Source organism: Cucurbita maxima, unplaced genomic scaffold (assembly GCF_002738345.1).
Source record: "Cucurbita maxima cultivar Rimu unplaced genomic scaffold, Cmax_1.0 Cma_Scf00018, whole genome shotgun sequence".
In the NCBI taxonomy this organism is placed as follows: Eukaryota; Viridiplantae; Streptophyta; class Magnoliopsida; order Cucurbitales; family Cucurbitaceae; genus Cucurbita; species Cucurbita maxima.
In genome coordinates, this window is record NW_019272034.1 from 26,056 (window position 1) to 38,570 (window position 12,515).

The 12,515-nt window shown below is 38.6% G+C and overlaps 2 protein-coding genes, 1 long non-coding RNA gene and 1 pseudogene across 5 annotated transcripts in view; 2 read left to right on the forward strand and 2 right to left on the reverse strand.

Annotated features, from left to right (window-relative positions):
* The window catches only part of LOC111492848 (kelch repeat-containing protein At3g27220-like), a 4,515-nt gene extending 2,289 nt beyond the window's left edge, over nucleotides 1–2,226 (forward strand). The window contains exons 3-7 of the mRNA XM_023142331.1: nucleotides 401–630; nucleotides 719–889; nucleotides 1,131–1,236; nucleotides 1,413–1,619; nucleotides 1,829–2,226. Of these exons, the coding sequence (XP_022998099.1) occupies nucleotides 401–630; nucleotides 719–889; nucleotides 1,131–1,236; nucleotides 1,413–1,619; nucleotides 1,829–1,999 (885 nt within the window). The 3' untranslated portion in view covers nucleotides 2,000–2,226. The remainder of the gene's footprint in view (nucleotides 1–400; nucleotides 631–718; nucleotides 890–1,130; nucleotides 1,237–1,412; nucleotides 1,620–1,828) is intronic.
* A 178-nt stretch (nucleotides 2,227–2,404) lies between these two features.
* LOC111492849 lies at nucleotides 2,405–4,475 on the reverse strand (annotated as a pseudogene).
* Nucleotides 4,476–9,845: 5,370 nt separating this feature from the next.
* On the forward strand, nucleotides 9,846–11,986 carry LOC111492928. Of its 3 annotated transcripts, none has more exons than XR_002719942.1 (4): nucleotides 9,846–10,049; nucleotides 10,143–10,220; nucleotides 10,424–10,847; nucleotides 11,830–11,986. It is a non-coding gene; the product is annotated as an uncharacterized LOC111492928 (long non-coding RNA). The 3 variants fall into 3 exon arrangements; XR_002719943.1 differs by having other exon boundaries at nucleotides 9,847–10,049; nucleotides 10,424–10,756; XR_002719941.1 differs by lacking the exon at nucleotides 11,830–11,986 and having other exon boundaries at nucleotides 9,854–10,049; nucleotides 10,424–11,076.
* Nucleotides 11,987–12,088: 102 nt separating this feature from the next.
* Nucleotides 12,089–12,515, reverse strand: part of LOC111493204 (proteasome subunit alpha type-6-like) — a 3,385-nt gene continuing 2,958 nt past the window's right edge. Inside the window, exon 7 of the mRNA XM_023142850.1 lies at nucleotides 12,089–12,515. The gene's annotated coding sequence lies outside the window, so the exon portion shown is untranslated.

Here is a 12,515-nt window from a genome sequence, read left to right on the forward strand (position 1 = left end):
AAAAAAAAAAAAAAAAAAAAAAAAAAAAAACCTGCAAACTTGCTTTAAAATAATGCAGATTTCTCCAAATATCCTGCAACCTTCTGCAATTTTTTGTTTTCCTTGAAGAACTTTTGTATAGGCTGTTTACTTATTGTCTAAAGAACCAATATATCAGTTTGTAGCAAAATTTAGGCATATTTTTCCGATGGCAGAATAGGAGACTGCTCTGTAAAATCAGCATACTTGATCAGACTTAATAGGCTCTCTGCTTTTTATTCCTAATTTTTATAGTGACTAACAGGTACACACTTATTTATTGATATTGTAACCAATTACTGGTCAGAAAGGAAGATTTGGACATGTTAGTCTCTGTTATTGGGCTCTTATTTTTGTATCTCATTTCTGTTGGTGGTTATAGGTACATTCACATGTTGACGTTTATAATTTTACTGATAACACATGGGGAGGAAGATTTGATATGCCAAAGGAAATGGCACATTCACATTTAGGGATGGCAACTGATGGAAGGTACATTTATGTAGTCACAGGGCAATACGGTCCACAGTGCCGGGGGCCTACTGCTCATACATTTGTGCTCGATACAGAGACAAAGCAATGGCAGGATATGCCCCCATTACCAGTCCCCAGGTATTTTTCCTTTTTAAGAAGCTGACACTGTGATTTTATATTAGTAGTCATACCATTAAGTAGTCTTAACATGATGAGATGTTTGCAGGTATGCACCGGCAACTCAACTTTGGAGAGGTAGACTCCATGTGATGGGTGGTAGCAAGGAAAACCGGTACACACCTGGTTTGGAGCATTGGAGTCTTGCTGTGAAGGATGGGAAACCCTTAGAAAAGGAGTGGAGGAGCGAGATACCTATTCCTCGAGGAGGACCTCACAGGTCTGTGTGCTGTCTTTTGTGATGACTTATAAATGCAATTTTGATACGCATTTCCAGTTTGTTGATGATTATAAGCCTTGATGACTTGTTCCTTGAGTGACCTAGTTTGGTATTTCTTATATGCATGCTTAGAGTAGTCTTTCTATTAGACCTCGAAAAGATCAAAACATTCTTAACTTCGTCTTGCAGTCGCTGCATGGATTTCTCTTGCATTTCATTAAGTGTATTTGGTTTGTTGCAGGGCATGTATTGTTGTTGATGACCGACTTTATGTTATCGGAGGTCAAGAAGGTGATTTTATGGCAAAACCAGGATCCCCTATTTTCAAATGCTCTCGCAGGAATGAGGTAAGCTCATATCTACAGCTTTATCCCTTAGTTTCGTCAACATCTTTTCTCGTGTATTTGATCTCTGCTAAGGATTTTGAAACTTCTTAATGTCGTTAAGACACTCCTTTTGATTGAAAAAAAGGCCTTGAACTAGAATGCAAGAAGTTTATATTCAATCTTGTGGGTTGAGTTAGGTGGTTTACAGTGATGTTTACATGCTGGATGATGATATGAAATGGAAAGTGCTGCCATCAATGCCAAAACCGGATTCCCATATTGAGTTTGCTTGGGTGGTGGTTAACAATTCAATTGTCATTGTTGGGGGCACGACAGATAAGCATCCTCAAACCAAGAAGATGGTTCTCAATGGAGAAGTATTCCAATTTAACTTGGATTTGCAGGTATCAATCATTTTATATACTCCTTGCGTAATTTAAAATTTTAATATAATATTATCGTTTTCATCTCAAAGAGGGAGACAACTCCTTCCTTGTTTGCACTGCCCTTGTGTTATTATGCTGTATGATTGCAAATATCCAGAGAAAGGACTAGAACTATGGTGGGGGGTTGGTTTAGTTGAGTCATGTTTTTGTTGAAATTTGTGTTGCAGCAATGGTCAGTGATAGGGAAGCTCCCATTCCGTGTGAAGACAACGCTGGTTGGGTATTGGGATGGATGGTTGTACTTTACGTCTGGACAACGAGATAAAGGACCCGATAATCCCTCGCCAAAGAAGGTGATTGGTGAAGTGTGGAGAACGAAATTGAAACTCATCTTATGACAATTTTTCCTTCCATTTCTTCTGCAACTTCGTTTTGGCTGTGCTGTGCCTTTCTTGTAGAGCGTAGAGGTTGATTGAGAACAAAAGAAAAAGAAAAAAAGAAAAATCCCTCCTACCCTTAGATGTATTCATTCTCTGACTAAATATTTTGTTGCTCCCACTCAATTCTGAAATACAAATATTGTACAACTATCATTTAGATGGGGAAAACTTTGTTCTTTTATTTATATAGTTTTCGTAGTCGTCTCTTATTGAGCCTGTACAATAACAACACTGCATCCATCCAATTGGAATGGGAAGATGATGTTGTAATAGCTTGGAAAGATGATTATGATAATATTTGTGGATTTGACTCATATTTTGGTGTGAAATTTCTATTGCCGCAACTAAACATAGAACATAGAATTCAAAAGCAAATAGGTGACTTTCGATCATTACCACTACGTGTAGTATATGTGCGAACAATTTTGAAGAAATGTTATAAAAGAAAGTATCCATCTAGTTAATTCGGAAAAACAAGAATGAGTGACAACAACAAAACTGGTCCTCGTCCTCGTCCTCATCTAGTTCATTCTCCTGATAAGCTCATTGATAAAATTCTCACGATTACCTGCGTCTCCTCCTTCAACGTAGTGATTCCTCTTCTTTTTCAATCCGCCCAAAGGGTGCCTTCAACTTAAACGGCCATAGGAAGCTATTTGCCTCCTTAAAGTGAGGACCCACAGTCATGATCTCATGGACGAGATCTTCCATGCAGATAATGCCGTATTTACCCAGTGCCTTCATTTAATAATAGGATAAGGTAAGAAAACTAATTAACATGTTAGCTAAGAATGAGAAGACAGAGAGAGCGACCTGCTCCACAATTGAGTTGTCTGTCAATGCAACTGTCCGCTTGTTTAGCTTCCCATAACCCCGCTTATAAATAAGTTCTTTAACGCTCTTCAAATTGGGGTACCTGAAAAGGTCAAATTAATAATAGTTCAGTCTGTTGGGGAGGTAAATTGTTTTAAAGAAACAAAAGCTTTAGGAAGAAAAGTACCCATAGGTCACGTAAGGCTCCACTCTGTGCAGCATATTCAATGTTGCTTTATTTACTTTGAGGAAAACACCGTTGAAAATCTGTAGTAGAAAAAAGCAGTGATCGTCCAAACAAAATCTACCAGCTATGTCACCCCCATACTAATCGGTAACTACCAGCTTTATTTACCAGGCTTAACAACTACAGCTTTGATATTGTACCTGCCTCAAACGCAACAGCTGCAATATCTTTCTAGTCTTTGGGTGCATGGCATTGATACTGATGTTTCATCAAAATTTGAGACATCAGAACATAATACCATGTATAGCGAATGATATACCAGTTCACTCAAAAAATAGACATACCCACGAATGCGAGTGATAAACAATAATTTAGCCCCAGGTCAACATAAAATCCTCCTTTTAATTTTGCCTCACGCTTCAGTCTAATCAACTCTTTATCCTATAACAACCCAAATGAACAAAATGTAAATGCACCAAAAAGAAAGCACCCAACTTAAGGGATTCCAACATAATAAAATAGGTTTAAAAAAAGAAGGTTTACCTGCTCTTCGTATTCCTTTGAATATAGCTTAGCTCTGTTGTAGATCAACTTACGATTCTCTGCATTCTTCTTTATGGCCACTTCAAGTTCTTGCTGCTTTGACAATGCCCATTCTTCATTCCTCTTCCTTTTCTTTAAAACTGACTCTGGAATCATTACCTTGACTTCTTCACCCATAACTAGGAAAATATATATTGAGCAAAGTAATCAACTTCCAATGAAAAATTATATTTCCACTCGCTTTCTCGCTTATACAATTACAGATTTTTTAGATTGGTAGCATAAACTGGTTTCCAATAATCAATCTCAAGAAAAAGAAAAAAGGATAAAAAAGCACAACTGCAACACTTATTGTACGCATTGGTATTCATATAATTGGTTAATATAAAATTGAACGTTAAAAAGGATTCCTAAAAGTTCAACATTAAAAAGGAACTGGAAAACTCCTTCTAAACACAACAAAAGAAAAATAATAAAACGAGAATCGTTATGAGGATGTTACAAAATTACAGCTTCAGTTCCAAATGCAAATAATAATATCATCAGAAACCCATACCTCAGAATTCAAAATCCACGAAAATGAGTATTACACTGAACGTATCGATTAAAGATTGGACAGCGTGGAAGTAGAGAGAAAGCCACTAGCTGGCCTCGTGGGTGCCTACAAGGCTCCAATTATGTGCAGTGTCAAACAAAGCGAGATTAGGGTTTGCACCTGCTGGGCTGAGAAGAAATTAGGACTATATAGAAATGGGCCTCGGGTATCAAACTTTTGGAAATTAAGGCCCAAAGTTAAAATATTTGGGCCCAATAAGAAATTCAAACATCTATTTCCCATCTTTCTTTGGAATTAAATATAAAATCATACAAACTAAAATTTTAATTTTAATTTTAATTTTGTTGAAACTAAAGAGACCCAATATATAATTTAATTTTACCTATTAGGTAAATTTAAAAAACTTATGGAATCATTAAATCCAAAAAATTTAAAGTTTAGGATTGTAAGAAGTTAAAAACAATCATTTAAGAAGGATTAATATCATTTAAAAATATCATTAAAAAATAATAATAAGGACACATTAGATTGCAACACAAGCTTGATTGATAGAAATAGAACAATAAAAACAAAAAACACTATGGTAGGAAAGAAAAAAACTTTATGTTATCTTTACGTAATTAAAAATTAAAATAAGGATTCGTTTGGAATAATTTTTTAAGTGATTTTCTTAAATACTTAAAAAGTCATTCCAATCTCGGAGGAAACTATATGGACAAATTTGAGATAGAAATTTATGCGGAAGCTGCAGCATGAGTTGAATGGGTAGAAAAGGAGACGCCCAAAATTGGAATGGCAAAAGAAGTCTCCAAGAGAAGCCTGTGTTGATAGGAGTCACCATATGCCCCTGCTTCCATCATATCCTTCATCAAACTTGCGCAGCATTTCTTCACCTTCTTCACCATGGCTATGCATTTCAGTTTCACCCATCTCAGCCTTATCTTCCTCAGCCTCCTCCCCCACCCCACGAGCCGCCCCGATCTCTTCCCCCCGAGCCGTGCCACTGCCATTCGTCGCCTCCGAAACTGGATCCCTTGATGTGTCACCCACCGCAACCCGGCACCACCCTGCTGCCCTTCTTCCTGCTCAGAGCTTTGAGGCATTTGAGAAAGAGAGATATGGAGGCGATCAAAGAAAGAGAGGTATGAGGCAACAAGCTAAGAAGAGGAACGCATAAAATAGAGAGAGTAATGAAGTAAGAACTTATGCTTAGAACATGGGGACTGCAGTGGCTGTTTTGAATTAAATATTAAGATAATATGCATTATTAATTACATCATTTTATGTTTATATGCCCTTTCACATTTAATTATATATTTTGTTATTATTAAGAGCCAGCCTTAATTTGATGTAATGTAACTCCATCTATACACTTCAAAGGTCGCTTTGATTTTTATATTCCCTATTTTAACTTATTCCTAACTAAACTATTTCAAATATAATATTCTTTCCTTGTGTATAAAAGAAATTATCTTCATTTTATATAAAGTTCTCATTCATTAAATAAAAAAATAAAAAAATAATCTAAAATTGTGGGATAATATCTGCACAACTTTATCTTTTCTTCGCGTATTATTTTATTTTATTTAACACTCTTTATTGTAATAGTTGCCGTATTTAATTACCACTTAAAATGATTTTCTCAAAAATGAATTTAAGAAATAAATTATTTTGAGCGACTTAGAATCTATACAATATAAAATATAAAATATACAAATTACCCTCGCACTTCAAATTTCACTCTACTGCGACCGACGACCACTTCAGCGACAGCCGCCACATCCACCTCGCCGCAACCACCCCAACCATCCGCCTTCGCCAACAATTGCCACCAACCACCTCTAATAACCATCACTCCATCTCTGGTGACCATTCTAGTAGCCGCTGCCACCACCACCCACCTCCGTCAGCTACCAGCTATTATCTACTTCCGGCGACTACCACAACTACCCTAGTGACTCCAGTAGCTGCCGCCAATAGTTGATTTGCCATACTATTTTAGTTGCACCTTCAAAATTAATTTTAAATTTATTTATTTGTAGTATTTAATAATCGTCTATATATATAATTTATGATAGCGGTTGAATCTAATCTGATTAATGATGCCACTTGCTAATTAAGAAAAAAGCATATATTAAAATCCAAACACATAATGCCATGCAAAGGAAGGTGGATTTTGAGAATAAAAATGGCCGATACTTTGGGCCAATATGCGTATTCCTCTTGCTTGCACTCGCTACAACCTAAGCCACAATGTGCCTCTCTATGTGTTAGCGTCTCATTTTATATCTATCTATCATGCTTCTATGCATGTTGACCTTATCCGTAAATATTTATTTATTTTTATTTATTTATGACAAAATGTAATTATACATTTTTCTTTTCTAATTAAATATATTTGAAAGTTGGAGTTGCATCGGCCATCGGGTCCATTAAACAAACACTCACCAGCTGTAGCAGAACAAGTACAACCAAGAATTCTGCACACCTTTAATTTTATTAATTTCCTTTAACCTATTTTTCAAACTCAATTATTGATTCTCTTAGGTCACCCATTTCCTTTAATTTGTATTTTTGTTATTTAATATTATTCCTATTTCAGAGTCAATTTTCTCTCGGAAAATAAAACGAAAGCAATAGCAAAAAAAACTATATTTCTGCAAAATTACAGATTCAGAGATCTAACTTAACGCCTTACCATTTCACATTGAGCATCAAGATCGATTCTATTCCCAATTATCTGTCAATTCATTGCTCATGTCAACCAAGAACCCGGCCGCCAATTTTGTCTGCGCTGGAGGTTCGACTGGTCCGCTTGGACCTCAAGGCTCTTGGGGAGTCTAAACTCGGCGGAGGATCTGTCTCATTGCCGTTATCAGATGGGGCGTCGGGTCCGGAGGTGGCCCTGCGGTGGCGGCGAATTTCTTGCAGAAGCTCATGTGCTTGGCCATGACTTGTTGGTGACAACAGAGGAGGAGTGATTTGAGTGTTGGGGAGGGAGGTCCTTTTATAGGGGATTCTCGGAATTGGTTGAGATTTTTGTGAATAATTTTGTGGATGAATTTGAATTCACCTCGTCCTTCTCTTCCGTAACTAATTCAAATTCCATTATTAGCTATTATTAGTTTCAACACCCTCCCTTAAACTGAATTCTGCGGAATCAGTTTAGGACTTCATTTCATCTTCTAAGATAGGTCTGCGATTTGTTCATCACTTCGGCAAAAGTTGAGTTCAATAATGCCTTCTTTACACAAATCACGCAAGAAATGAAATCGAACATCGATGTGCTTGCTCCTTCCATGCAACACAGGATTTTTAGACAACTTAATAGTTGACATATTATCACAATATATAACCGTCGTATTTGGTTGCTTCTGATTAAGAATTTCAAGCATTTTTCTTAACCAAATTGCTTGGCACGAGCATGCTGATGCTGCCACAAATTCTGCTTCTGTCGTTGAGAGTGTTACAATAGGTTGCTTCTTTGAAGACCAGCAAATAGCTCCTGAACTCATCAAGAAAATACTTCCTGAAGTACTTTTACGATCGTCTATATCACTTGCATAGTCGCTATCTGTATAGCCAACTATCTTCGGATCATCTCTTTTTTTGTAGAATACCCCCAAATCAGAGGTTCCTCTCACATAACGAAGTATCCTTCTTGCTGCATTGAAGCCCATCACTTGGAGAGATGAATTGTTGCCAAGAGAGACCGTAGTATGAAAATTTTCATCTAAAGTTGAGAAAAATTCCTTACAACCTGTCATATGATTGCTGCATCCAAAGTCTACGACCCATACACCTTGATCTGCAACCTTTATAGCATGGAATGACATTAATAATGTTTCTTCTTCTCTTCTCTCCACAAAATTGGATTGATTTCTTTTCTCTTTTTGGAGTCTGGTATAACATTCATTTTTGTAATGTCCAAGGCGTCCACATCTGTAACATTCCACCTTAGACTTATCAAAATGTCTCTTGCCTTTATTGTTATAATCGTTTCTGACTAGGTCTGCTGACCTGCCAACATCTCCACTTCTTTCTCGACTGCCTCTCTCACGACCTCTGCCTCTTCTTTGCCCTCTACCTCTAGAGCTTGAAATTTCACTTGGTGTGGATATCTTTAAGGCTGTCATCTCCTCTATTGCACTTGTACGATTGAGCCTCTGCTCATGTACTAACAGGGAGCTTTGGAGTTCATCTATTTGCATTTCCTCGACATTGTTTGCTTCTTCGATAGAACATACAATGTAATTGAACTTTGGTGTTAGTGATCGCAAAATCTTTTCTACGACTGCAACATCTGTGATTGAACCACCATGCATCCTCATTTTACTTGCAAGACTTATAACCTTGCCAATATAATCATTCACTGTTTCTCCCTTTTGCATTTGGAGAATTTCAAAGTCTCTCCTAACTGCCTGTAGTTGAGCACGTTTTACTCTCGTTGAGCCTTGATACTTCCTCCTCATAGAGTCCCAAATTTCTTTGGATGTCTTCTTCCTGAAGCATTGTTTCCAAGATAGTGCTATCAATGAACTGAAATAAATAGTTCTTGACCTTCAGGTTCTTCAACTTCGATGCTGCCAACAGTTGCTGTCAATCAGCTGAGAGTACCTCGCCTACATTTGGCTCTTCATAACTTGTTTCCACCATATCAAAGAACTCCTTTGATCTGAGAAAATTTTCCATCAACATCGCCCAATGATCATAGTGACCGTCGAACCTCGGGATGGCGGGCTGAACGTAGTTCTCAACTTGTTTTTCTGCTGCTGCAAGATCACTCTGATACCAGTTGTTGGTGACAACAGAAAACTGAATTGAGATTGAGAGGAGGAGTGATTTGAGTGATGGGGAGGGAGGTCCTTTTATAGGGGATTCTCGGAATTGGTTGAGATTTTTGTGGAGATTTTTGTGGATGAATTTGAATTCAACTCCTCCGTCTCGTAACTAATTCAAATTCTATTATTAGCTATTATTAGTTTGTTCCTCGGTGGTGATTAGTACGACGTCGGACTTGAGAATCTCGTCTTGAACTGCCTCCGAACACAGGCCGCAAATCCATTTTCCGTCGAATCGACGGCGGACTCCCTCGATGTAAGCCTCTGTACACTCCTCCGTCAGCCCACAACACTGGCAGTTGGCAAAAAATTCAACTTCCATTTGCCCAATAAGCGTTGCCGCCGGAGGATTTTCCGGGACTGGCGCTGCTATCACCGCCATTGGTTCTGTGATAGTGGTCGCAGAGATTTCCGAACACCTTTAGGAAAGAAAAAAAAAACGAAGAAGAGGACTTAGAAAGCAATACCAAGTTGATCCATGACATTTCAGAAAACATTACTAGGAAATGAAACAGAAGATTGATGGCCTAACTTGAAAAGGAAAAGGGGTTTTATCTTTCCCTTTCTCCTGGATTTCCCACCGTCTAGCTGAAAGCTTAAAATTTAATTTTTCGTTTAAAGTTGAACTCTAAATATTTTATTGAAAGTCTTAAAGACTAAAGTTGGAGGTGAGAAGAGGAAAAAGGAGTGAAAATAAAGGAAGAACTTAAAGAAAAATATAAAAGAAAAAATGATGGAAAATTTTAATAGGGTCAAAGTCAACTTGAAAGGGTAATTTAGTCATTATACCCTCCCTTTCTGTCAAACCCCTGAAATTGAGTTCTGGAATTGAGTTTAGTGAGATATGATTAAAAAAAAAAAAGGAAAAGTGGGGAAAAGAAAAGAATAGAAAAGGAGGAGAGAGGGAGAAAGTTCTAGAGAGATAAAAGGGAGGTAACCGCCGCTCCGGCCACGAGGAATCCGGTTCCGGCCGAGCCTTCTTCGTGAAATCTTCACAGAACTTAGAGGAGAACATTCTTTAACCTTTAGATCGTCCAAAACCATCCAGAAACGAGGAAAAATCTAAAGGTAAAGTTCTTGAATCTAAATTCTCGGATTTCCTTCCATCTGTGAGATATAGTAAGAGTTATAACCTAAAATTTTGAGTATGTTAATCGACAGAGGATTACGCTCAAAACCTGTGAAGGAAGTTGGAATCGATTCAGATCGGAAATGGGAGTTCCGGCGTTCGTCAAAGAGGTAGGTATTGATGGTTCTTGCCATCTTCAGACTAAGATAATTATCCCGGGGATTAGGAATAAATTACAAGAAAAATACCTGCCTAAAGATGAATATACGCTCTACAAATCTCGTGAAGGAACCATGTTGATCCGAGTTAAGTAGAACGAAATGTGAAAATGCAAAGAAAATGGAAAAAGGTAATCGTATGCTGGAAATCGCAGGAGAAAGGAGGAGGCTGGCCGGAGACGAAGGGCCACGTGTCAAGCGTCTATTGGAAACGAAAAATCAAAGAAATACTTCGCGTCGGGCAGGATTCGAAGATCGGCGGCTCGCTACCCGATTACCCGCGCGCAACCCGGCTTCGAGTTGTCACGCGTCAGCGTAAAAGAATTCGGATTTCCAGCGCGTCCTTCCGGTTTCGAACCGACGACCTCGACCTCGGATGACCGTTCACCGGGCGCCACGTGCCAACACCTGAGCGCGCGTCTTCCTTCCCTCATGCGCGTCCGTACGCGCGCGTGTAATGCTTCCCCATGCGCGTGTGAGCGCGTGAGGTATCGTTTTCAGCCCGTTCGGCTTCTGTTTTCCTGAATTTCCTCCCTAGCGTAGAAGCGCTAAACGGAGAACGAGAACACACGTCAATCAGTAAGTCACCACACGAAATTCTAGGAAGTAATACATGTAGGAGTCGCTTGGAATGCATGCAGTTTAATTATTTTAAGGCGTAGTGTCGTGTGAGGTAATTGATTATTGAAGTAGGATGCATTATGTGAATGAATATGAAAATTACCTGAGTATTATTGTTAAGTTTTAAGTTTGTGCTATTTATATATATGGATATTCTATGCTGAAAGGAGGATGGGAATTTGTGAAATCTGCGCTACAGGAGTTGATGGAAGTTATCGGCCCGTTGAGCTTGTTTGTTTACTTTGCATGAATATTGTTTGATGACGTTGGATGATAGTTATGTACGTACTCAGCTAATTTTCATGGCCACTTTTATGATTAAGTCCAAAGATTCATGGTTAGAGCATCAAATCACCATGGAATAAACTTAACCTTTCCTAATAGTATAACAGACCATCACGGCACATGAAATATCTTTAGAGTACCCTTAGGCTACTTGTGTGTGGATGGTGATATAGCTTCGTGGGGGACCAACGGGTTCTTGATCAGGACGCGACTGCTCGATAGCAGTTTAGTATGGGAAAGGGGATACCCACGTCGTAATTGACCATTTAACTGGATGGAATAGGGGAGGTAGCCCTCCCAAATACAAGGGGATTATCATGGGACTAGGGGGTTGCAGCTCACTTCCTAGGCAAGACCCCAGGTAATCTCATACACATACCAAGGTAGCCACTCGCAAGGCACCAGTCCAACACAGGTTAGCATAAAAAGGAACTCTGTGGGATAAATAAAAGGTCTAAGAACCAAAGAAGTCCGAAGGGACAAGTTCCAATGGGGAAAAAGCCCTAATGAGCTAAGACCATAATCAGTTGTTCTAGAACCAAGAGAAAGTCCATGATCGTTTGCTAAGTTTAGGGTGCAACAAGAGTCTACAAGTAGGTGGCTTACTGAGTATAAATTTTTATACTCATTCCTTTCTACTCTTTTTTTTTTTCAGATACCGGTCGAAGTGGAGGAGCGTTCGAAAGCTGTGCGGTCACACAGAAGGTCGTTCCAGAGCATCAGTCCCTTATCGGTCTTTTAGAGTCTTTTGTATTTCCTTTTATATTTGTAATTCCTCCCGTAATAATTTCAAAACAAATCTTCTTACTTTACTTTTATTTCCTTTTATTCTTTTTTTTTTTTTCGTTTGTTTTTGATTTAGTCCTTTGGTTCACGGTCCGGTTCTCGAAGCTTCGAAAGTCGGGCCCTGACACCCACTCTCCTTCTTCCCCAGATTCTTGGTCTGACATGAAAACCATTTGAGAAGGGGAAAGCACTGTCTTGGGATTTATTTCTCCTACACCCACAGCCACTGCCTCTGTGTCTGCAGATGAAAGTGGTTGGGAAATTTGAAGGAGAAGAGTCTAGAGAGAGAGAGAGAGACAAGTCAATGATTGATACATCTAATTTGCTGTCACCCAATCCTACCCCTTTATTGCTTGCATTTCCCAGCAAGGAACAATACTATCTCATTATAGTGTTGGGTTTTTCTATGCATTAGTATCATGTGAAGTTTCAAAGAAAGCACATCCACCTGTACTGTTTCTTCATAGGTCAACTCCGGACGGTTCTTTTTCTTTTCCAAGAAATTGATTGATTCCAGCTCTTTTAATCCACCACTCCTAGCCTAAACACATTGGG